Below are 26,773 nucleotides of genomic sequence, written 5' to 3' on the forward strand. Positions count from 1 at the left end.
TTATTGTCATTATTATCATTATTTTCATTATTGTCATCGCCCTCATTGTTATTAAAACATAGTACACTTTCTTTTTTTTATAGAGGGTGGAGGGCTACAAGCAGCTGAAATGAAATTATATCCAATATTAATAAAAACATTAACCTCCAGTAAGGAATAAATGTCACACTGAAAAGGCATTCAATTTATCCTGTTTCTTTGTCATGCTCTTTAAATGACTGGGGAATTCCCCTCTTCTACTCCCTCAAAATTGCTGACAGGGACACAGTAGCTGTTTTTTGTACTGTTCACAACATGGCTACAATTGGTTTCATATGCCTGGGTGCTGCAGTGCTGCTGAGCTTTTGCTGCCCTTGCTGTGTTTAGTGACTGCAGTTCCCAGTGCCTCCAGTGCATAAACACAGGGCAAATACGGGCTCTGGGCATGGGGCAAAGCCAGGGAACACCAACCTGGGGACCAGAGAAGGTGGTGCCACACTGGCCTGCAGTAAAACAACAATGGAGCTGTCATTTGCCAGCACCTCCCTTGCCCTGTGCCCTGGAGATGACTGTGGGCACTGCCTGCCTGCAGGGTTTCACTGCTCACCTTCATCAGGCGGCTCATCCTCTCCTCGCCATCCTCCACTCCACGCAGGCTGGGAGGGATGTACCAGAAGCAGACATTGGTGTGCTGGGGCTAAGCACAGAATAATAATAGTTTATGTTGTAAGAAATGCTCATAATATCTCAATTGAAATTAAGTTCATGCCTTCCCTCCCTCCCATACATCATCTTGTGACAGCAGTCAATGGTTTTCATTATTGTGGTCCACTGAGAGTCATCATCATTATTAATGCAGAAAAGATAATTTTAAGCAATTTATTCCCAGGGTGTCAGATGCAAAAACACATCATCCAGCTGGGCAAATACATTTATGCCTTTCTGAAAGGCATCTGGATTTTGCAGCTCCTGTCTCCTCTGGGGGCTGAAGGGATCGTGTGGCTAAGGCAAGAGTCTATTACAGATAATTTAGAGGTGAGGACCGTGTCATTTACTTTTATTGCATGACAGAAGAATACAGAATCTGATTTTGTAAACAGGAGCCACAGGTGTTGCATAAGATAGACTAAGATTTTCTTGCATTTAATGGAATTTATTACTTCTCAATTTGATTCAGCTAGTTGCTGTATTAAAATGCATGCACAACAGCATCTAAGCTCGTTTAACATCTATGGGACCACTGAGCAGAAAGGCATAAAGTAAGAACTCGTTGACATTTTTTGCATTTTTTGTGCATTTTGTGGGGTACTGTACACCCACTCCCAACAGACCCTGCTATTAACAAACTGCAACTTGTTTTTACAACTTAAGAGCTTGTTCTCATTGTACCTCTGTGTGTTGTGTCAGGCTGAGATACCAGGGTTTTGTTTCAGCAAGGTTAAACTGAGCAAACTGAACAGTATGCACAGCTGCCTCATCTCCCTTGTCCCTGCATTCCATGAGACAGAGAGGAACTGGCACAAGAGGTTTTGTTACAAGGGTCCCTGCTTTCTGTCTCATGCTGTTTGATTTGACCTGTTGGTAGCATCCCAATAGGTAATGATTCAAACACTGTTGACCAACTGAGAAAAAGACTTACCTTTCCATCAAACACCATTTCATACCCTTCTCTGTTCTTTATTTTGTTGTATAGGTACTCAGCAAGTTCCAAGCACTTATCAATTTGTGCTTCAAATCCTGTGGTTCCCTTTACAGAGAGATGAAGAAAAGAAGTTATGTAAAGATCTGTTCTATGAATTAAAAGGGCAAAAGGACCATGCAATACTTGCCAACGCATCAGCAGAAGTCACCTTTCAGAAGTCCCTGTGAGATCAAGGATCTGATTCTATGTGATAAAGGCACTTTGATAAGCAGAGCTCACTGGTCTCCAGCTCTTGCCACTGACACCCCTGTAGCCAGCTCTGCAAAATAAGCATCAGGCACTTGCTTGGTTCTCAGAAATATTTTGCTGAGAACCTGAATATCACCTCAAAGGGTGCCTCTGGCAGATTTTGCAGAGAGGCTGAAGATGATTTTGGACAGTTTGCACTGGCACAGAGTGGGGGTCTTCAGGAGATGTTGAGTTCCAGATATGGGGAGTCTCCCACTATTTTCAGGATAGGGGATTTTCATCTTCCATAATAATATGCTGGGGACTCTCCAACAATAATTTTTTCATTTTAGTTAAGCACAGAATTGGTAGATACAGTTTTAGAGCCCAGTGTAATGCCTGTGGAAAGGCACACTTTGTTTAAATACTACCCTGCCTCTGTAGTGTTCTTCTCTCTTCTTTTCTAACAGATACCATACAAAATCAGAAGCCGTGTTTTAAAGAGCTGCAGAAAAGCCTGATTTTTCTTCCCTGGCAGAAGTCATAATCCTCTCTGTGACATCATAATTGTTACTGCAATCACCAACTGTGATGCTCCAAACAAAGGATGCAGCTTCAAGAGGGAAGAAGGGGAATAAACAGCTGGAATAGATAAACTCTTTAAGAAACACACACCCTATTTTGTAATGTTAATATTACAAGCAGAGTGTGAGAAGGGAAAAAGCAGTGCAAGGCATATTGAAAAAGTGGGCTTTAGGAGAAATGTCTCTGAGTAATGGATGCATGTCCCTGCTAAATCTGTTCTGGCAGTGCAGAACTGACTTAAAAAGCCCTTGTCATTATTCCTCTGTGTATAAAGATTTCAAAACAGAGTAGAGGTAGCCCTGGGAGAAAGGCTTGGAGTAAAAGAGACATGTGGCTAAAATCACCTGCCACTCTGCAGACCCCAGTTAGCACCACAGCTATTGCATCCTCCTTTACAGACTCCCACACCTCCTCAGAGGTTTAATGAAGCACATGAGAATCTTTAAGGCTTTCTGGAAATGAAAACAGTGATCTCATCTCCTCTGAACCAATCTTAGGCAACCTGATGTAACAGATTAAATAAATACACACAAGAACTTATTTAGCAATACAGATAAAGTAATCACTATAGCTAGTGTTTACAGATTTTCCAGGGAAGTTTTCCTCTATCCTTCAAAAGACTACTTCCTATCTACTGCGTGCAATTAGGTATTCCAGTCTTGATTTGCCATGTATAATTTCTGAATATAATTAAAACATCTTTTTATTTCCAGAAATCTTTGTAGCAACATTCCTAGGCACATGATTTATGCTGTTAGACTCCTACAGTTACACAAGGCAAATGCTATGCAAAGCCATACAGTTCAAGTTTCAAAATCATGTGTGCTGCTTTGAAGCTCCGTCCTTAAAAGTATAAAACCCCCAGAAAATAATCATGTTCTTTCTTTCATGTTATATATGTGAAATTCAGGTCAGGTATTTTCTAAAATCATGATTACAGGAAAAAAAAACCCTCAAGTGTATCTGGTGTGCATTATTTTAATACAAACAAACGTGCAGCAGGCAGTCCTACCTTTGCCCTCCACATCAGCCACAGCTTGAAGACATCAACGTGCCGCCCACACTGCAGAGCCTTGTCCCCCGTGTCGTAGGACAGGTCGTAGTGCTTGTCTTGTTGGAAGAGGTAGGAAGCATGCATTTGATTGCAACTCTGCATCAATCCCTTATGGACACAAGGACACAAGCACAGGGATGTCAGCACACATTTGACTACTGCTTTCAGGGCTGCTTTGGGTGAAAAATTGCGAACACCCAAATTCAGCCGAATATATGCCCAAGCACAAAAGGAAGATCAAAAAACCCCACAAAACCAGACTTAGTTGCTCAATGGATTAATCCCTATCAGTGCCCAAGATGCCTTGGTACCTGATCCAGCAATGTGTAATCCACTCCCAGATCCAAATAATTTTTTTAAAAAGCAGGACATTGTGCTTCCTAGCAATCTTATGCTTAACTTAATTTTTGGATCGTGCCTTTTATTCTTTGTTCTGGTTCCTTTTCCTCCTTTCCTTTGAAAGCTTCTTTTCTGAGTCAGACCACGACAACTGGTGACTAATCTAAAGAATATCACAGCACTTTTCAATTGCTTTGGTCTCTAAAACTCTGATTTTTATTGTTTTCTTTCTTTGTAGGAACAGTTCTTTACTGCAAAGCCCTCAGCTGTAGCTTGGATGCTTAAGCAGTGTAGAAAGCTTTGAGCAGACAGAAGAGCATATGGCCTTTAAAAACCCAGCTAGACCTATTTCTGGGCTGCAACATACCATTCTAAGAGGTACCTTTGTGGGAGGGATAGAAACCAACAAGGTGAAGAAACCTGGCTCATGAAAGCATGAGGTTTCCTTTTTAGCTTTTTAAGTAAAATGCAGACAGCCACGTTCTGGCTCTAGTTAAGTTCTCAACCAAGTTTATGGTTTACCTTAGGGCTGTTGCCTAAAATGGCAATTTCCAGTCCAAGAAGAATCATAACATGGCTGTTTATCATCAAGTCTAATCTTTATGTGTAACTCAAAACTGAGATAGCAAAATGAGAGGGGGAAAAAAATTGACTTTCTCCTAATCTGAACCATCTGTTCGCACTAGAAGTCAGTGATGGCACTGACTTCAGCTGGGCAGGCTTTGTCTTGGGGAACTGACCCAGAAGGCAAATAAAAGCCAGTTTCTCTCTCCCTAAGTGCAATCACTTTGTATACAATCTGTTGTACAGCTGTTAGCAAAACAGCAACCAGCTTTTTGATAGCTGGTCTATTAAGTGGTGGCTGTACAGCAGCTGTCCCAGTCAGTGATGGTTATATGAAAATTACAGGCTTGAAGGGTAATTCAAATTCTAGCACTAAATGAAACATTTACTTTTTATTCCAAGTGCACTTAGTGCTCCATTTTTACTTCCATGTGCCCCGAGTGGATATATAGATCAAAGCTGGGTAGGAATACCATAAAAGTCTAGAAAATGTAATGATGCCTCGATTCTGGACCAAATGTTGTGCTGCATGTAAACCACGACTTTCACCCCAAGAGGACCAGAGTTTGCATGCAGTTACATCTTATGCTACACAGCAACTAGTGGGGCTACACAGTCATGCAGCCACAACTTAACCATGGATATTTAGAATGGAAAGTCACAAAACTCTACAGATATTGCCATTGATTGCCTCATTTTTCCAAGACACCTGCTTTAATTCCTTCTGCAGTCATGGTTGAAGCATATGAACAGAGGTCTTTTCTCAGTTCCTGTTATAATCCTCATCACATTAGCAAGTATTAGCTATGGCACAGTTATGAAGAAAATATCCAGGATTTTCAGCAGTAAAATGCCAGAAAGAAGCAGAGAAGCATGTACATTGTGACATACCTCTTCTCTTACTAGCAGGGCTGAACACTGCAGTGGGACGCCCATCATCTTGTGAGGGTTCCAGGTTACTGAGTTAGCCCTGGGACAGAAAACCACATGAAACTCAGACATTGTACTATGTGATGAAACCCCAGAGGCATTTAGAAATAATTAGAGTAATACCAAACATGTAGCAATACTCACTTTTTTCCTTTTTCTGAACAACCAAAGCTGAAAATGATCATGGCTCATATTAGGAAAGTAATGCCTTCACAGGGGAACTAATCCACTCCAGTTGGCTTTTGGATGACAATCCTGGCAAATTACCACAGGATAATTGCTCTATCCACTAAAATTAATCAGCATTAAACTTTCTGGGGAGTCATCTGTACTTTACAAACATAGGGCAAACTTCCTAAAAACACTCACTTGACGGATGAACTTTCTAAAATTGCACAATCAATTAAAGATGCAGATAAGAAGCTGGCAACTCAGCAGATCTCCCTCCTTCTATTCCAGTTGCAGCAAGATTTTCATAACTAGCTCACACAGGCATTTAAAAAATTCCATGAAATTCTTCTGGGAATCACTAAGTCTCTGAGTAACCTGGAAAAGCTGGCCCAAAGTAATTTTTATTGTTGCTCTGATGACAGCAAATTTTTGTAGCTCCTTAATTTTTGCTTGGCTACAGCAATTCACACAACTACAGTAATAAGCATTAAACTGACCCACCTTGCCAGAAAAGAGTCTGGTTCTGCTTCCTTTCAGAACACATATGTTGGAAAAACTGCTGTCAGCCTAGGTTTTGGGAACAAGCACAGAGCTGACACAACGCAGTCTAGAGAAGAGGCATTTGGGACTTTGGTGAGGGCTGAATGGAAGATTGTCCAGTTGTTTATTATTTTAATTTTGTGTTATGCTAAACTGGCTATTTTGTAATTACTATTGTTGCATATGATGAGTTAGCTGATAAATGTATATATTTGCATCCAATTTGGCAAGCTGTCAAGGACACAGAGTGGATGTGATTTTATCTAGGGCAGTGATTCATATTTTGATGGTATAAATTGGTATAAATCAGTCAACTGAGGCATGGGAATAGTTAAAGGAGCCAGGGCACACTTGCAGGTAACACTGATGAGAACAGAGGTGAGCAGGTTAGAATCTAGCAGTGTTTTCCTTTGTAGCACTTGGAGGCAGTGCTACAGGTTTATGCACCTCCTGCCAAATTGCTTCCACTCCTTCAAAGCAAGAGACTTCAAAATTCACATGGACATCAGGCAACACTTCTGCGCTTTCTTCTTTGCTATTTAAATGGGACTGTGCAAGTGCCTGATGCAAAATCTGTAGGGAACAGTCTTCCACAGGCAACATCTGGCCACTTGGCTTGGCTTTTTGAGTATTTGGCAGTTTTTAATCAGCTCAGTCAGTCATCTGATTACAACACCAAAGCTAATGGTTCTGAACATTCACTCAGGTCTATGAATTTCCCTTGATATGATACTTTTTAATTTTATTTGTGCTTATGCAAAATCAGATGGAAATTCTTTAAGAGACCTCTAAGTAACAATAGTGGTATGCATTTTCTCAAGCAGAAGGGTTACTTACTGACAATAGCCAGATGGGAATTATCTGTCTAAAACATTTAATCTACCTTATGGTCACTTATTTACCTAATTACATACCAACTGTGCACAGAAAAATAATTAATTATGTAAAATAAAATTCCACCATTTTTCATTTGTTATCAGTTATTTTGGGCTTCTGTCATCAGTATGTGTTTGAAGAAATTGCTGACCAAGACAAAAAGTAACAAAGTCTACAGAATCCACAGATGTTTTCCAAAAGCATCTCATGTTTGACCAAATAAATGAGCACCAAAAACCTATGTGACTTTTTGGCTATGGGTCAAAGACAGAAAAAAAGTATTTTCCTTTATAGATTTCAAATGGATGACAGGAGAGATTCGTGACTGGCAGAATTTGGTCTTGAGCCATCATTAAATACAGACTGATGCAACCACTGACCAGCCACGGCCCTGGTAAGGATGCCCAGCCCCTCTAAGGGAGCCCTCACTCACTGCACACAGGATTTTCTCACGCAGCTCTGAGCCCCTGCCTGAGCCCTGCACGGGGTCACCAGGCTGGAACTCCTGATGTTGGCCAGACCCATCTGCTCCACACACTGGGGCTTGTGCTCCTCCAGGTGCCTTCCAGCACCTTGAAATTTGCCATGGGAGACTGGAGGGCCTGGCAAGGACAGTCCTGCAACTCATCCTCCTGTGACAGGAGTGCTTCTGCTGGCTGGCTGTCACCTGAAGGATGCGAGTACTCAGGGCACAGTGTGCTGCAGTAAATGTTCCCTCGCCCCTCAAACATGAGTAACAGCTTCAGTTCTCTTCTACTCAGACCTGTGGTGACTCCATTATCTACCATGAAACAGAAAGGTCCTTAAAAGGTCTGCTCTAAAGGTTCCCATACTCCAGATCTGGACACACTGAAACGAGCTGCTGTGTCCAGTACGGAGAGGAACGGCATTCAAAATACCAAATTGCCTTAATTCTGTGCCAAACATATTGAGATGGTACTTATCAAAGCAGTTAATAAAATCCAGTGGAGTTCTGGATCTAAATTATGTGGAAAATGCTCCAAAGTAGATTTAACCTGAACTTCTCATTCCAGCACAATTTGGACAGCAATTTGAGAGGCAAACCCTTTGTTTCATACTCTGCCCTCAAAGGCAATGAGGTAAATTTTTGCTTGCTGGATATTTGTCCTTTTAATGCATGATATATAAGTCTGGAGTGCTGCAGGCAGTCTTAACTAAATGAAATCATAGAATCATTGGCTGCTTTCCAAATTTTGCCTAAGAGATGTATGAGAAAAGAACTGAATCATCAAGGTATTCTCCTAATCTCCAGGATCATGATGAGGAAGTTGTTTGTAATTTTAATTGGCAAGGAACAGCAATTTGATTTAGTGATAAAGAAGGAGGAAGGGAGTAATGCTTTACTCTCAAACATTGTGAGCTTCAGTAAATACAGAAATGCAAGTGACTCCATCCAGCCCAGTATACTGCCTCTAAAAGTGGACTATATAGGTGACTGGGAAGAATTCAAAACAGGGCAAACACCTCTGAAATGTCTCTAAATACTCTCTGAGCTTCCACTCATTTGTGGCTCACCGAAATCCTGAATGGTTTTTGTCTTTCCTTGAATGTAGATAAATCTCAACATCCTAAAGAAAGGGTTTCCATGTCTTAACAAAATGTTTCTGAGTAACCAGCTGGTTTTAAGTTCAAGTTCAGTCCTTCCAGCCTGGACTAGCATCACTTACATTCATCTGCATTATCTGCAGTGTTTATGAGTCCATGACTACAACTGTGTCTATATCCAGGCACAGATTTACTGAAGACATCAGTAACACAGTCTGAAGGGGGATATTCTCTCCAGAAGTGACAGAGCAGGACATCTGTCCTAACTGCAGGTGCACTCATATTTTATACTTTGAGTTTTATACTTCAGTGTACAAGACCTACAAGATTCACTTCTTAGAGAAATGAGATTGCTAATTCATGTTGGATGCTGAATCAGAGAATGCTGCAGAAACTGCTCTGGACCCTGAATGCATGGTGGGAGAAGAGAGAAACAAGCATGGAATGTCTGCTGTTTATACTTCAAAACAAATAGTCACAAAGGCATTCTGCAATGCTGCTTCAGCTGGAAGAGCAGTTTATATGATTTCTCCAAACTGTATCTCAGAGATAACATGATCCTTGATTTTTACAGGCATTGCAATGGTAATGACAAGTATGTTAAAATGCATTTAATAAATGTCTTTCATTGATACCAATAAATCTTACCTTTCGACGCCGTTCAGCTTCCATTTGTGTTTCCTCGACATCAGGAGCCCACCTCCCCACGCTCCCTGCAAGGCAAGGCACAGCACCTTAATGAGAGCTCTGCTTCCCTCCCTGATGACATCTGTGCCCTCCCATCAGTTTGGGACCCTTTTATCTCACTGATGTGGCACACTCCAAAGTGACCAGGCAGACGGGGCCTGAGGCATGAGCTGTGCTAACGATTTTCTCCCAGCAGCTTGGAAGCAGCAGTGAATAGCCCCAAATCCAGGCTCCCACCCTGCTCATCTGCAAACCCCTCACTCACCCCCTCCTCTGACACCAGCACACCCAAGGGCTGCCCCATGCTGTAATTAACAACCTGCAGATCTGCTCCTGGGTCAGCTGCCTTTTCTCCTGTACTCACTAAGTTATAGTAACAAACCAGGCTGGGATCTCAGCTGCTCTGGGGGATTTTCCTCATATTTTGGACCCACTACTGCTTGCCCTCTACTCATTTGCCTTCCTCACAGAGATCTGGGACAAGCAGGCATTTCATGTGACTGAGAAGTATTTAAGGTAAATAGAAATTATTCCTTTGAAAGGACTGATTTTGGCTGACACAGTAATTCAAAATCAAGACTCCCAAACCTATGAGAAGTCAATTACCAAGCCTTTTTGGAGAAAGGATTTGCAAAAATGACACAGAAGATATTCTAGGGCTGAAAGATGATCCTTTAGAAAGATTTCTTGGCAAGAGCCTGGATAAAGCTAAGAAGCCAATCTGATAAATTTCCCTAGCACTTGCATTAACCTGATCAGCAATTTGCAGTACTTTATTCCAAACAAATGTATCCTTTTCCTTATATATTTATTTTGCAGCTGCTGCAGAAGCTGAGCCAGCTCTCAGTATGCTTCTTTCGTATTTCTTTACTAATGGCATTTAAGATAAAGCTGAAAGCCAAAAGCACTCAAACTAGGTCAACTTAAGTGTCCCAGTTGCTACAAGTACAAGCACAGTCACAGCTCCTAAAATATCCCCCTGACCTGAGCCTTTCAGAGAAGTGGGAAGTCAGTGCTTGAATGTTAGACTTAATTACAGGAACTAAATACAATGGGTTTTGTACAAGATGACACTCTCCAAAATGAATAAATTAATGTTAAAACACCTTGTAATCCAGCCCTCCACGTATGATGGTACTTACATCCACATGCATCCAGATTTTGTATTTCTTGCAGATGTCTGCTATAGCTATGAGAGGATCAAACGCCCCATACACCGTTGTCCCAGCTGTGGCACTCACCAGAAAAGGAACAAATCCCTGCAAGAAAGCAGAGGGAGGTTGTGCATGGTCAGAGAGCTGCAGCCCCAGCTCCCCGTGTGCTGCCCCACAGTGACCCCACGAGTGTCTGCCACAGGCCATCCCTGCTCGGTCACACTGGCTTTCTCCACGTTCAGATGCCAGGGATATTTCAGTTTCTACCTTAAGGTGGCAGCAAACTTCCAAACCAGCATCCTCCATTTATGAGGATGCTGAGACAGGTACGGGCTCAACAGAACAATTCTGCTTCACACCACCTGCCTGAAACCTGAAACAAAAAAGTCTGCACTGCAGGATGTCACATAAACAAACCTCAACCAGGCACCACAGCGAGAGAAGCGATTGTGGGGACTCTGCCCTGGGTTGCAGTGCAGTTATCCCAGTCCGGCCATGGGGCGCCCCGGTTTTGTCCCTGGAACATCGGGTCTGATGTGGGGCAGGGGAGGTGGGGGGCTCCATCCCCAAGGCAGAGCAGGGAGACAGCTCTTCAAAGGGAAAGGCAGCAGCCTCCACAGAGGCCAGGACTATCTCTTGAACTCCCTCTGCTAAATGCTGTGCCTCATGAGCCATCACTTCTGCACTATGTGACCTGGGGTCTGCTAAAATCTATAGTAGTGTTTCATTTTAATTTCATTTTCAGTCATGTTGATTTTATAAGGAGTACTTAGAGGTCAAGAGTGGCTACTTTTCTCTTTGCAGAACTGAGGTTCAAACCATCAAAAAAGTCCAAACTTCCTTCTGCAACAGTCAGTAGGTTTAAGTAGCACTCTATTAACATTCTGCCTTTTTTTTTTTATCAACTGTATTGCATTTACTGGGAAAAATGTGCTTTTAATGAAGATTTGTGTTATTAGTCAGGTTTGGCTGCTGGGTGTCTAGTGAATATAAATGCTGAAAGCATAGGGCTGAGTTTATTGCACACTTTAATCTGATGTTTTAATTCTAGTTTCTCTCAGTGAACAAATACAAGTGTGTGCATTTTTAGAGATATGTGGATTTTAGTTTACCGTCCACTGATTTGGTGAGTCTATGAAAAATATTTTCAATGCATTAGAATAAAACAAATTCCCCAAAATCTGATGACTCAGGTTTTGACAATACTCAGCTGAGAAGCTGCATCATAGGCTGATAATATAGAAGAGGAGGATGTTATGCAAAACATCATATAAAAAAGAAAGCCAAATAGGTCATAGATATTATACAGTAGTTATAAACCTATTTTCTCAGCAACTCTTGCCTCATTAATTGGCAGGCTACATTTCTAAGAAATAAATCAAAACTTAATGGGCAAGCCTGTGTTGTTTTACCAAGGAAAGCAAACAACTGCCTTTGCCAGTCTTCAGTTTTTTCATCTTTGGAATTAGAAAAGTTGGTAAACTTACTTTTTGTTTGGCTTCAACAATTCTTCTTTCAAGGTCTGATGGGATCATTTTCCCTCTAGAGCAAGAGAGAGTTATATCAATAACTTGATCTCAAAATCAACTTTTGCTGTTACCTCTTCACTTAATAGGAAACCCAAAGAAGGAGCAAAGTGACTTTTTTGACCAAGAGTTATGCTGCATTGAAGAGCACAGAAAGACTCTGTCCATTAGTCTTTTTTACCCTGTTTATTTAGTCAATATATTTGCATCAATACAGTGATGGGAACTGAGAGAAACTATCTTGTGGCCACCCCACTAAAGACTGATGCAGCTCCCTGGAGCCTCCTGGTCCTGCCTGAAGTTACAGTCCTGGGAATAAGCCTCAGTCTCCTGGGGAGAGGCTCAGCCCAGTGTCCCAAGAATTCACCGGGTGCCAAATCCCAAATCCCAGATCAGCAGGCACAGAAAAAGCCAGAAGCGCTGCTCAGCCCTGAGCAGTGCCAGCCAGCGGTGCTGTCAGCAGCCGTCTCTGCGCTCCCTTCCCAGGGATGAAGGCGTGCCAGGGTGACTTTCCCACGGCTCAGGGAATTGCATGGCTGCCCTCCCGGGAAGCAGGGTGTGCGAAGCTGCCAGTCCAGACTCGCTGAATGCTCTGTCAGGCTCCTTGCACCGACCGCATTTGCAACACTCCACATGAACCATCCACTGCACAGTCAGTTGTGCAAGGCTTGAAGGCTGATTTAGGAAATCCTCTGAATTAACTAGGTGCAAGACAAAACGGTGCTGATACCAAATATTAAGGCTATGGTTTTCTTTGCTATAGACACAAGCAAATCTATAAAATAAGTGCCACTATGAATATCAGCAATACAAATGTGATAGATTCCCATGTTATGGAAATAAAGTCTTCACCGGCTTAGAATGTTGTACATTTAGATTGTTATAAATTTTTAAAGACTTTTTAAAGACTTTTTCAGATTTTTTCTTTCACTAGGCCCTCATTCCTGCTGCTATAAAAAAACCCCTTAATTAAATCTCAAAATGAAGTGGAAACTATAAACCCATTAGTTTTAGTTTCATTTTGCATGTAAACCCTTGAACTGTTTTCATGACATTTGGGGGCATGTCCTTTTTTAAAAATTGTTAATTTATTGTAATAAGATACTATTGGTTTAGTAAGCTTCCATCCTCACACAGCTTACAGTAAGATGGTATTTATTTTAGTAGAAATGGGTTTGTACTGCTGAGTTTTTTTGCGAAATCTGTCCTGCATATTCAAAACAGTAAAATGCGAAAAGAATAACTAAAAATAAAAAGCTCTAAAAATTTAAAAATTAACCCAAATTTTTCTTGCAGAAGTGCAAGGAAGGTCCAAAGAGTATTCAGCTCCTTGTGAGCTTCCCCCAGACACATGTACCTGATCAGAGAAAAGCAGTAGTAGTCTAACATCAAAAGTGTTCCTGGGATCATGAGAGGAATAAAGAAAATAAAACCATGTCAAAGGAGGGCAATGAGTTCCTCTTCAAAACATAATTTAGATGTTGATCTTTAATAGTTTCTGATTTAGTGAGCTTGTGCATAGAAGCATACACAGAACTGGGCAGATGCTTTCACTGCCCAAATTTTTTACCAAAGCAAGTGATTATCCAGCCCCATGTCACATTGAGTAGATGCAGGAATTCATGGCCAGGGGAGTGCAATACCCAAGCAGGGTCAAGGTTTACCAGGTAAACAAGGCAAGCTTGGCAGGTGTGGGTCAGAATGGGAAAGAGGCACTGGAAGTTTGCTTGGTCATACTGAAAACATCAAAAATAAATCAGCATGCTCTTTTCACAGACCCACATCTTCACAGAGGTTCTTCTCAACCAAATCAGCCCACATCCTCTGCAAACAATCTGCTCTGTCCCTGTGCTGCCTGCTGTGTCCCTGTGAGACACACAGGAATCCTGCTGTTTAATTCAGCATGGGCAGCCCAACCTGTGTGTTCTTTACAGAAAACCATACCACTGAATTTGCACAAGGAGAAAAAGAAGTCACGGCTTCATTGATCCACATCCATCTCTAGTGAATAGAAACAACTGGGGATTTATTTTGATATGTGTTGGTTGTTCTGACGTCATTAAATCTCTTCAAGGTGTGTTCAGTCTTTTGTTAATAAAGAGATAATAGGACCATAAGTCAATATGCAGGCACTGTGATAAGCACTGTAAATTGCTTACTTGATGCTTGTTTTTTAATGTGGGAGCAGAGTATTGTGATAGCAGCAAAGCCTTCCATTCTGTTAGAGATGTAATTATTCAATACCTTATAATAGTGAGGGACTCAAATAGCATTTTCTATTGGAAAGACTCTCAATAGAACCAGTAAGTATTGTTCTATTAATTTTTTGTCCCACAGAAAGTGTTTTCCCTAAACCAAACATTTTTTATCAGAACATACTGATTTTGTTAATATACTTTTTTCTCAAAATGGGGTTTCACAGAGGATTGAAACCTTTTAGTTGGGTGAGGTAAGCAGTGAGTTATCTCCCACCCTTTCTCAGGGGCTGTGTGAGCTGCACATCAGCTGCCTCCTGTGCTGTTGGTTTCCAGGGACCACCATCCTCCTTAGCCTGTGCTTCCCTCAATGCTGCCATGATTCTTCTCTGCACATCCTGTCACAAACACGTCCCTGTCAAGGGCACTGAGAGAATGCAATCCTGCTGAGAAAGATGGTGGGGACATGAAGCAGTAGAATTATACTAGCAAATGCTCCTAAATATTTTATTCCCACAAAAGGCCCACTGCAGCTCATCTTAATGGATCAAAACGTGAGAGTCTGATTTGACCAAAACAAGCTTCCTCCTGGTTTCTTAGCCCAAAATGTAAAGAATTATATTAGTTTGATATCCTGTTTCACATCAGAATGAAACACAAAAAAAATATCAGAAACCTCTGAGGAAAGGAACTTCTAAGATATTTGATGAACTCCAAAAATGGACCCATAAAGAAGCTACTAACAGAGCCAGTTCCTCAAGTGGGATAAATTAGTGTAAAGCTGATGAAGATGACAGTGCCATGACAAATTACACCAACTGCTGATCACATCCTACATACTCTCTCTGAGATGAGCACCTGATGATCCTCTCTTATGCACCACAATAAAAGGTGTATTTGACATCTTCACTTACCTTTCATCACATCTAATCAAAATCACACTATCTGTACCAATACCCAAGGCTGCAGCTCCTTTCTTCACAGAAAAGTGACTCTGAAAAAATAAATTTATTATTATTTACTTTTTTATTATTTATTATTTAATTTAATATAAAACACTACCCTCTTGAAAACCCTTCAGCAAGAAGTTCCACAAGGCAGTAATTATATTCAGAGCCCTTTTGGAAACTGATCACTGTAATTTGAGGCTTCAAACAAGGTCAGTACCATCAACTGGAGGAACAGCAATCACTCTAATCTGGGTTTACTCCTGGAATATTACAGACACAACTCTGGTCCATGGTGGACCTTGATGCAAACCTGCAGCTTCTATTGCTTGTACAGATTGTGCTGTGAGCTTGATTTACTGAAACAAAATAGTCTTCCTTAGAGAATTCATTTAGTTTGTGATGCCCATAGTCATGTCCTACAATGTATCTTCTGCCCAGAGAAAAAGAGAGAAATGAAAATAGGAAGCCTAATTGTGATGTCATGCCAGTGAAAGCCAGTAATAACTCCTACTAATAAACACAGCTACTGAAGTTTAAACTCAGAATAGGGCTATTATTATCACTATAGTAAGACTATTAGTTAATCTGTATATACAAATAAAATGTGTAAGCTACATACTGGAGTGTACATTGGCCTAATTTTCTCTTGCTTATAGGACTTAACTCCTGAGCCAGTGTTGGTGTATAATCCTAAATTGAATCCCAGTGATTATGATAATGCAACAGTTTTATATCAAATTATAGCCCCAAGAATCTGATTTTGTATTAACTCAAACCCAGCTGTTAACAATATTGTCTAAAGTAATTTTAACTACAGTTTATTAAACATTGAGAAAATGGAAATTCTTTAGATACTACAGTATCATTAACTTAGGATGTCACACTATAAAAAAGATCCAGAAGACAAAAACCTAACAAGGCTTTTTAAGTGTCCAGAGTGTTGAAGAAGAAAGTAAGACCTAGTTTGCAGATCACAAAGGAAGTAAGTAATCACTATGGCTTTGTCAAGGGAGTATTTGCAAGCAGCAGAGAACAGTAGGGGAAGCGACTTGCACAATGGTTAAATGTGTGGACTTCACCTAAAGGCCATGAGGGCACAGATTCACTGCATGCTAAAGGACTCTATACATAATGAACACCTTGAAAATGACAGTAATTCTAAACTAACTTAATGAAAGAGGAAGAAGAGTAGAAGAACTGAAACATGTACATCCAACTTCAAGTAAAAATACTATGGTTAAGATTGCTATGGTTAAAAATTTCCAATACAAACTCCTTTTTTTATATGCCTGTATTCTCACCGTTTTGGCTGAAATTCTTAAGGTTTTCATTATGTCTGCTGACTTTTTCAATATCCAGAGATTTTTAAGAAGTTTAGATTGCTCTTAAGTCATGTTTCACTGATGATACATGGACAATTTAAAAATATTTCCTCAAGTAAATATTTTTAATACTAGATTTATTTTTTAAATGCAATGGGTTGGTACAGCTTTTCCCTGGTGGACATGGCTGCATGTTCAGTGTCTGAACAATGTGTATTGAGCAGCCCCTGAACACGTTGCCTAGATGTAAAATCAGTTTTTGAAGTACTAGTACAGCAAACCACCTCAGTCCCTGAAGTAAGCACACTCTGAAAAGTAAACATACACACACTGCACTGATTCTCACATGAACTGATGATAAATGAGATGCATACTCATCACTTAGATGAGCCACAGGGGATTGGTGCCTGTCCCTTGCAGATAGCCAGCCAAGGTGACAGCATCAAGTAGGCTTCCTGTGCATTCAGGAGGAGAAAGGCACCTCCAGGCCAAGATTTATCCAGAGTAAGGGTGGCTGGTTTGGAGTGGGTGCTGAATGACATCAGATGAAGAAGTTTCTATCCCTTCTCTCTGAACAAAGTCCTGTGATACCTGCTGTGAGAATGGGAAGCGTACAGCATCTGCAGCCACCAGCACTCAGACACTGCAGATGTTTGACACCCAGACATCACCCAGCTTGTTAAAGCCACTGGTCACTGGTCTGTTCACCTCGGAATCTGCTCTGGCTATTTTCTAGCTGGGAGTCACAAGGTGCTAGGAAGTATTTATACACTGAACATCACAGCTCAGCCATCACACTGACATTTTTCATGGCATGTTATTTGCTTCAAAAAACTGAAGTTTTGAACAAATGCATTTCTATGAGTTTCATCAGCTTCACTAAATTCAGTGGACTTTTCCCCAGTACAAAGGCACTGTAGATGAAGGCTTGGATTGTGACCAATCCAAAACCCTCTGAACATCAAAGATACAAAAGTCTGTTCCCAGCCCTGTGGGCCTCCCTGAGCCCTATGAGTGCAGCTTTGTGGGAGCGGGGAGGAGAAGAGCCCATGAAATGGTTATTGGCAGGAGGAGGCTTATAAAAAATTCCCAGTTTAGGAAAGTATCTTGGAACTTTCCAAAAATTGAAAACAGAGCAAAAATATTGCCAGTATAATGACAGCTCACAGATATGCTATATGAAGATAGAATTGAATGCATATACTTAAAAAAAATTAACCTGTTTTTTATTCATGTATTTCACAAACTGATGTGCACATACTGGGTCGTGTAAATACATACATGCAGGTAGAGATTTAGGAGTGAAGAGGCACAGATATATTTCACTGGGGTTTGAGTTCATGACATTACATTCATTAATTTTGCTCTTTACTCCACACTAGTTAAAAAATATTTACTGTTGCAATTTGTTTTTCTACTAAAAACCCAGAACTATTCAAAGTGCCTTAAAAATAAAAGACAGATTAAAGTGGTCTACTATGAGGAAGGAAATTAAGCCCATGTGCTCAAAGGCATCTATTGGAATATGGCCAAGTGCAGCTGCCTTGCTAAGAAGTCTCATGGCACTGCTAAAAGAGCACTGGGAAAAAAAAAATGAATGTAGTGCTGATAGCTCAGTTGCCTGAAGGCTTTTTAGAGACTGAAGGGAATTCAGTGGTCAGGAACCAAAACTGGTTTACGGATAAACTGAGAAGAAATACAGAAGTCTGTGCACAGAAGGGCAAATGCAATTACAAATTCTAAACAAACTGAATATGAAATGGCTCAGTCTCTGGATACAGTCACAGATATAAGAATTTCCAGTACAAACAGATATACGACTGCTGTTATGTTTTCATGTTTTAGGGCAAGACCACAGGAATCACTCCAAGGACTTGACAGGTTCTGAAAGACCAAGGATGAAAATAAAATAGAAAAAATATATTTGCAGAACCAAAGAAAACTTTCACAATAAGTATTAAACTTTGGTTTAATATTCCTGTGATGTTGGTGAAAGTTTGGTTGCCTGTGTAATATATGGTAAACACAGAAAACTATAAAGGTCAAAGAGATGAAAAGGTTTGCAGAAATAAACCTGATCAGACAGAACTATTCAGAGATGATTTAACTGGGCTAACAAGGAAGGACATGAAATGTGACCCCTCTGCAAATACCAGGGCTACAGATTTTCAGGCACACCAAGAAGGGAGCCTGAACACCACCTTTCACAGGACAGATGTGTAAGAGTTACACGGATCTGAAGCCTCATGGAGGGAGAACCAGGGGACAAAGGGAGGGCACATGCAGGCTGCCTGATGCCAGCCCTGAAGGAAAAGCCAGGCTTGGGGGTGCTGGAAGGTCTGGAGTTTCAGCACTGTCCTGGGCTTGCAGACAGAGGAGGACACAAGGTGCGAGTGGGCTGTCACTTCAGCTTCCTCCCTCCCTCCCTCCCTCTCTTCACACACTGCACAGGGTGCATGGAAACTGCAAATACATCCCCAGTAGAGAGGAACCTAATTTCTATATAGAAAGAAATGTAGTAAAATTCAGTGGTGAGGGAGAAGGTATTAGTGATATAGATATTAGTGATATAGGTATATAGATATTAGTGACTAAGAGCATACTGACAGTTAGGAAAAAAAAAAAAAGGTGATTCTGAGCCAGGGGAATTTTCCTTTTATCTAAAATTTCAAATGCTGTTAGGTACAGGTTTGCTCCCCAGATAGCCATTTTTACATGGTTAGCTTTGTAAGGTAGAGACAGTGTAAATGTATTACATGTGCAATAATGAATAAGCCCCCTGAAAAATGGAAGAATAATTAAAAATGCTATGATGCTGAAAAGTACAGCATTGCTATCTGAAGTGCTTCAATATACAGATGCTTCTATTTTTGTAGCTTGCTAAATTACTTGCTCATCATCTGGCATGGTTGAAGCTGTCACAACCAACCATCCTAATGCCATGAGCCCCACAGGGCATGGCTGTGTTTTCAGATTGCTGCTTCTCCTTGCTTAAATAAATCCAGAGTGGCATGAGCTTTGTGGAGGTGGCTTATCAGTAACCAGTTTCCAAATGCTGAGCAAGCTAGGACAGATCTCCTGCAGCTGAAACTCCCCAGGGTCTGTCACTGGCAGCCTAGTGCCCAGGAGATCTGGACCCCCAGCCTCAGCTTATCACCTATTCACCAGCAAAGAAGGAAAACTCTCTTTCCTATTCACTTCTCTTGGGCTTTAAGCACTGTGCAATCTCTGGATGTGTAGGTTGGGCTATTTCTCTCTTAATAAGCTAAAAATGTGTTTCTAGTTCAGGCTTGCTGTTTGGGGTCCCACAAAGGTGGGGGAAAAAAGGTACCTCCATACCTCCCTGATCTCCTAAGGCTTTGGCACCTGCTTTAGACTTAGGATGAGTTGTCTTCTGCAGATCTTGCTCTTTTTTACTGGCCACAAAAAGTGTATGGACTAACTCAGATTAAATATTTACACTTCAGGTGATTAACATTAAGCAACATGAATCCTATCTTTATCATCTGATTTCAAGCTACAGATTCTCCCTCAATTACCTACAAAAACAGCACACTGTCCCATCCAAGTTTATAATACACTGCAATGAGAGATATATTTGCTATGGTTTCATTTACCTACTGCTAATCAATTTTAAAGTTACTTGTTAGTATCAGGTGAGAAGTGAGGATATTAATGTTTTTAAACATACCAGTATGCACATCCTTGGCATTTTTCAAACACACAACTTCATGCTGCTTTTCTAATCAGAAAGACTCATTTGGTTATTTCTAGTGCAGATTTGCAGCACTGTATATAATAAGAAATGTTGCACTGAGTTCAGGAGGATACTGTGTCACTGTAAAAGCCACAAGGTATTCTGGTCCATACCAGATGAAGGATTAGACCCAAATGATGATTTTCTCCTTTAGGACTGACTGCACTAGAGCACTACTTTTATAGAAAACACTTTTACTCAGATTTGAATGGTGCTACCTGAATTAAGTTGTTCCTCAAATAATTTTCAGTTTCCCCCTGGCTTCAAATACCATAAAAATAATTTTCTAGTTATTATGCAGTAAGTAGTGCAAAGAAAAAAATGTGTGAATCCATCAGTTTGATTTTAAGTTTCCTTAGGTGGAAACAAATCTAATTTCTACTCATTCTGTATGCCCAGAGTCTAATTTACAGCTTTCTAGTCTATGCTACAAAATAGAAAACAGGACTTTCAGGCTCCTCAAACCTCCCTCTGGAAGCAGCACCTCACACAACACCCCTTGGACTGCTTCTGGCAGGTGGCAATTCTGCAAAGGGTCTCCTAAACCAGGGACAGAGGGCAAAACTATGTATCATGGAAGTGGTGGTTTAGGGATCAGATTTTCCTTCATTCCACACAGAAACCAACCCAAAACCTTCCATAGCCTGTGTGAAATGGTCTATCAAGCTACAGACACAGAAGTAACTTTTTAACTTCCTCCTGCATCAGCATCAAGAAGCTTCACAGTAGGTTTCTGGAACTGTTAAGATAAAAACTTCACAAAACCACTCTTCTCCCACAGATACTGGAATTGTTTGACCATCTTTTTTTTCATTTTCTGAACTGTGGATTAAGCCCACACAGTCCCTAATTAATCAAGTCCACAGAAATTCTGCAAGCCTCTTTAAGCTATTTTCCTACCAGCAATGAAAAGGTCCAAAGTCTGTTTTGTGACTTGAACCCACCTAGTTCTCTCCAGGTAAACTTCCCCTTTGCACACTTTTCCTCCTCAGGGCAGCATGACTGTGTCCTTTTGCCTCCTAGGTGTAATCCCTGCTCCGTACAATTTCCAGCCACTACTGGACACTCTTTAAGACAGTGCTGGCTGGGCAGGTCAAAATCACAACAGGGAATCAGTAAAAATTTAACAGGTCTTGCCTTGGGGCCAAATGGAAAAACTAAAATATTCTGAGAAGGCAGCTATCTCTTTCAGCAGCTTTCTCCATGCTGAAAAAGGGATAGACTCCTCTGAACAGCTACAGCAGCCTAAAGCTGATATGCTGGAACACAGGAGGAGGCCTTCACTTTGGATTTTTCATTGTGTTTGAAATGATAGACTGAAATAGGTTTTCACAACTGGCATCCATCACTTTTTCCCCTCTGAGTCAAGGTCTCTTGCATCATGTGCTGTCCAGAACAGCTGCCCTGAAGGACATCACTGATCATGAGCAGTGCAAATGAAAGAAGACTGATGATGCCCTGATGAATACAGAGGACTGAATGAAATCCTGAGTGCCAAGTGCATCTCAGGAAATTAAACGTGAGGAAGACCTACCCAAGCTGTTGCAGAGTACTTCACCATCACTGGTGAAATAGAAACAAACAGCAGCAGAGTGCTAAGTTGTGAGATGGGGGAAATTTGCTGGCTGGGAACGTGCACAGTTGGAATAATCACATAGCCTATTTTAGGCACCAAATGTAGGTTGTGTATATGAGGAGGCTCTTTATGGTCAGTGCACAAAAGTAGGTGAAGCCCTCCCAAAGGTGATTTAGAACATTTAAATTCAGGAATATTTAGGCTCCTAATTTGGATGCTCTGAGTTTCTCTCCAGAGGTGCTTCTCTTCACTGGTTGTGCAGAGAGTGAAGCTCCTAATTTTGGAACACGATGCACTCCTAAATTAGGGAGGTAATTACTTAAAAGCTGTGAATTACTCCTCCCTTCCCTTCTCCCCCACTGGCAGCTGAACCTATAATGGCATTAGACTGAGCCATATTCTGATTACAGTAGTAGTGGTGGCAACTGTGACACAACTTCATTCATTTATAGTACAGGAAGCTCTAGACTGGTAGTAATGAAAATAGAGTCTCATCTGGAATGCTGAAATTTTTCATTGAGAATTGCTGATATTAAAATCTTTGCATCTGACTGAAAATTTGAAAACCAAAATCTACGAGTTTTTAAACACATACAGTAACTTTAAGCTTTGTTTACTATCACACCATGGATGCAGAGCATGGGAAAATGACACTATGGATCTGCTGCTCCAGCTAGATCCCTACACATATATGGGGCCTGATTCCTACAAATCTATGGGGCCTGAATTCTCAAAGAGCTGGCTGAAGTCATCACAAAGCCTTTCTCACTGACTTTGAGTGGTCTTGGGAATCTGGAGAGGTCCCAGCTGACTGGAAGCTGGAGGACATCATCCCAACTTCCAAGAAGGGCAAGAAGAACGACCCCAGAAACTACAAACCTGTTAGTTTCCATTCAGTAGCTGGCAAATTCACAGAAAAGGTTATTCTGGGAAGTACTGAAGCACAACACCTGGAGGACAATGCAGTCATTGGTCAGAGCCAGCACAGGTTCATGAAGGAAAGTCCTGCTTGTCAAACCTGATTTCCTTCTCTATAGCCCACTGATCTAGGAAAGCCAGCAGATGAAACCTTTTGGACTTCAGCAAAGCTTTTGATACTGTCTCTCCAGTGTCCTTCTGGAGAAAGCATCCAGCTCACAGCTGGACAGCCCTGTTACACAATGGGTGACCAACTGGATCATGGGCACCAAGGGTTACAGTGAATGGGGTGACCCCAGACTGGTGACCTGCCACTGCTGGGGTTCCACAGGACTCCATCCTCAGCCCTGTGCTCTTTAACACCTTCATTAATGACTTGGACACAGGACTTACCTGGATGCTGGGTATGTTTGCTGATGACATTAAACTGGGGAGAGCTATTGACTCCCTCATGGGCAGAGAGAGCCTGCAAAGAGACCTTGATAAATTAAGGGGACTGGGCAATCACCAACCATATGAAGTTCAACAAGGGCAAGTGCCAGATTCTGCACCTGGGATGGGGCAGCCCTGGTGGTGTGTAGAGGCTGGAGAGCAGTGCCACAGAAAGGGACCTGGGGGTCCTGGTCCACGGCAAGGTGAACCTGAGCCAGCAGTGCCCTGGCAGCCTGGAGGGCCAGCCCTGTCCTGGGGGGCATCAGGCACAGCATGGCCAGCAGGGCAAGGGAGGGATTGTCCTGCTCTGCTCTGCACTGGAACTGCCTCCTCTTGGGTATCATGTGCAATGCTGGGTGCCACAATACAAGAAGACATTAAGCTACTACAGGGTGTCCAAGGAGAGCCTCCAAGGATGGTAAAGGGTCTGGAGGGGAATCCATATGAGGAGTGGCTGAGGACACTTGGTCTGCTCAGCCTGGAGGAGAGAATGAAGGGAGACCTCAGTGTGGCCTTCAACAGCCTCATCAGGGGAGGCAGAGGAGCAAGGACTGATCTCCTCACTCTCGTGATCAGTGACAGGACACGAGGGAAGGCACAAAGCTGAGTTAAGGGAGGCTTAAGTTTAATATCTAGAGAAAGTCCTTCACCCAAAAAGTGGTTGAGCACTGTAATAGTTCTCCAGTGAGGTGGTCACCAGCACCAAGCCTAACAGAGTTCAAGAAGCTTTTGGACAATGCACTCAGGCACATGGTGTGGCTTCTGGGGTGTCCTCCACAGGGCCAGGACCTGGACTTGATGATCCTGATGGATCCCTACCAACTCAGGGTGTTTTATGATTCTACAATTTGCTTGTTCCATGGCCATTTTCTTTCAAGAGCATCCAACTGTGGCAGAGAGAAACCTCAGTCAGGCCAAGGAGTCTTAAAGTAGGTAGATCATCAGCATGATGTGATAAATGAGACAAATGTCATTTGCATATCTTAAGTGTGTGTTCAGGTCCTGCATGACACTTCCTATCTTAAAAAGGATTGTACTTCTAGGCCTCTGAATTTTCAGTAACAGCTTCTGCTGTTTTGAGGGTTAAACCATGATCCCTTAGCCTTTGGGCAAGGGTTAAAGGGTCCTGCCTTCACATAGTGCAGTTTCTTATCTTCTCTAGAAGATGAGAATATACTTTTTATAAAGCTTGATTGAGGAATGCACAAAACGGCAATTTGAAGATACTTTTAAAATGTAATGGACTTCAGATGCTGCCCTATGAATTCTCTAGTATATTTGACTTTTGAATGTTTAATTTGCTAAGGGAACTGCTTCTTCCCTGGCATGAAAACACAATTATTAAAGCTCATTTCATTATTTTGAGACTGTTAGCACAATTTAGGTCATTGTTTAACATTCCATTGCTGTGAAAACAATGAAATACTCTAATGATTAATAGGATTTGTTACTTTAAATAATCATGTTGAACCTCATTTGCACAACTTAGGTTTGTTATTTCCATGTGGCTAACGTATCTCTAGCTGTACATCCAGCTTTGGAAAGTTGCAACTCATGTATAGACTGTCCTCTTTAACTGCTATGGGGACAATAATTCTGCAACATGGAGCCCACAGCTGTGTATCACATCCCATCCCATCCTATTGCTATGAAAGGCATCCTCTGAGAGGCTTCCTCCTGCACTTTTGTGATAACTTTTAGGGTATTTTGTTCTTCACACTTGGGTAGAATGGAAGCACATTTGATGGTAAGTCCAGAGGCAGTAGGAGGACTTTGTTACCTAACATGGACAGTATCCTGCTGAGCCTTGGCCATTGAGTCCTTTCTGGCTGAGCCCACACAGCTGGAGAGAAATTTAGAAGTGGATAACGAAGCCTGAAAACAGCTCACAGCCCCTCCTGTGAGCTACTCTTTCCTTTCCTCCTGCACCCACATTCTCCACTCTAAGCTGCAAGGAGTTCCAAATGGTTGTAAAGCCAAAAACAACCCTCCCAACAGAGACTTCCATATGCCTGCACAAAGAGCAAAGAATTCTCTCACAAGGACTACTCCTGTTTCTCTTGTGCCCACCTCCCTCGCCCCTGGCAGGTCCCAGCAGTGCCTGTGATGAACCCCCATGTGCTGAAGCTTTTGCTCACAGGCAGAAACTCACAGTGAAGCCCAGCAAATACTGCAGCTGCTCTGCTGCACACACACACAGCATTGTCATAGGACTGTCTTCATGTATGTTACCACCTTCTCATTAAATAACAGCAGGAGTGGTTTCAGAAGGAAAGATTTTGACTCAAAAGGATTTTCTGTTGCCCCAGAACAGATGACAGTCCTGGCAGAAAGTGCTGAAGCCCAATGACGAGCTCTCCTCATTTGATGTGGTCCTTGCCACTCACATCAACATGTATATGGACACGTGTGAGAGCAAAGAAATAGCACAGGAGCACTGTAGAGACTCCTCTGCCAGGATTTCAGCCACAGGGGAGTGCAGAGATCATCCCTCTATAGATAAAAAATTCAGCCCTTCCCATGTTTTTATTCCCAGTGAAGGAGTAACAGAAATGAAGACAGTTGTCAACAAATTCCTGTTCAGATGTTTTCTTCATCATAAAGTCATACAAGCAGATGTAACAGATAGGAAAAAACAGAAACACATACATGTTCCGATGTGAAGGCAACCAGTCTGGGAATAGCTGCCATTCCTTTTTCTTTAACTTCTGGGAACATCTTGAAACGTGCAATCAACATAGCATACATGTTAGATATGGCACCACCTGGAGTCCACAGTAATATACTGTTACTTTTTCTATTCATTGTAATATCATTTCAGAACAAACAAGTCTTGCTACAGTTTTTCTATATAAATGTCTCCTGCCTTGTGGCAGAAACACAGATTCTTCTTCCTGATGCTCCTCACAGCTGGGCTGTGTAACAACAGGATCTACTACACACAAAAAAACACTTATGCAAAATAGTACCACTGCAAAAAAAGACTGGTGCTTCCTTTCACCCTCATTCTAACTACCATCCCTCCTTCAGTCCCCAATCTTAGCTTTCCATCAACACATAATCCCCACTCTATTCCATCTCCTAAGCAGGTGCCCACACAAGGGGCATCCTAAGGGATTTCCAAGTGCGACCTAATCTGTGCTCTCCCTTCCTAAATCAGGGTGGTGTTTCATGCCCCAGCTTTGAGCAAACCCACCCATTGAGACCCAACAGCTGCTATCTTCTGGATAAGTGGAGTGGGAAGAGAGAAGAGAAAGGAAAAAGGGTCATTCTAACAAATATTTTTCATTTTAATTGTCCTCTTATGGGAACGAGGGGAAAAGATTAAATGTCCCTAACACTAGCCTTAAAATCACTGGCATACATTCACTTAAAACAGCCATTTCAAGTTGGGTATTTAACCCACTTACAGACAGGTATCAGATCTACAGCTCTGCAGTGGTCTGTTTCTCCTTTTTGAGATTTTTTACCGAGTCTCTGAGTCTACAGTGGAGCAATGTTTGGCTTAACATTAATGCTGCATGAGCACTACGGGAATATAATGCAGTACTTGAGGCAGATGCTGAGAATTTTTAAATTTGTATGCGCACAAACACACACACAGACAGACATGTATGCATGAAATCCATCAGGTTTATCCTTTGTGTGTATATACATACACACACAGATTAATTGTATATCCATGTTTATGCACATGTATTTATATAAAGAAAAAGTTTTAAATGAACAGGTTGAAATGCCGGTGAGGTAGAGTTCAACTATTGCAACCTTCATCCATCTAA

The 26,773-nt window shown here is 41.6% G+C and overlaps 1 protein-coding gene across 1 annotated transcript in view; it reads right to left on the bottom strand.

Annotated features, from left to right (window-relative positions):
* The window catches only part of GAD2 (glutamate decarboxylase 2), a 40,019-nt gene that overhangs the window by 2,633 nt on the left and 10,613 nt on the right, over nucleotides 1-26,773 (bottom strand). Inside the window, exons 7-15 of the mRNA XM_064704082.1 lie at nucleotides 25,641-25,756; nucleotides 14,951-15,030; nucleotides 11,803-11,857; nucleotides 10,304-10,420; nucleotides 9,123-9,187; nucleotides 5,283-5,361; nucleotides 3,447-3,596; nucleotides 1,619-1,726; nucleotides 587-676 (exon numbers count right to left, since the gene is read on the bottom strand). Of these exons, the coding sequence (XP_064560152.1) occupies nucleotides 587-676; nucleotides 1,619-1,726; nucleotides 3,447-3,596; nucleotides 5,283-5,361; nucleotides 9,123-9,187; nucleotides 10,304-10,420; nucleotides 11,803-11,857; nucleotides 14,951-15,030; nucleotides 25,641-25,756 (860 nt within the window). The remainder of the gene's footprint in view (nucleotides 1-586; nucleotides 677-1,618; nucleotides 1,727-3,446; nucleotides 3,597-5,282; nucleotides 5,362-9,122; nucleotides 9,188-10,303; nucleotides 10,421-11,802; nucleotides 11,858-14,950; nucleotides 15,031-25,640; nucleotides 25,757-26,773) is intronic.

This window comes from Zonotrichia leucophrys, chromosome 2 (genome assembly GCF_028769735.1).
Source record: "Zonotrichia leucophrys gambelii isolate GWCS_2022_RI chromosome 2, RI_Zleu_2.0, whole genome shotgun sequence".
In the NCBI taxonomy this organism is placed as follows: domain Eukaryota; kingdom Metazoa; phylum Chordata; class Aves; order Passeriformes; family Passerellidae; genus Zonotrichia; species Zonotrichia leucophrys.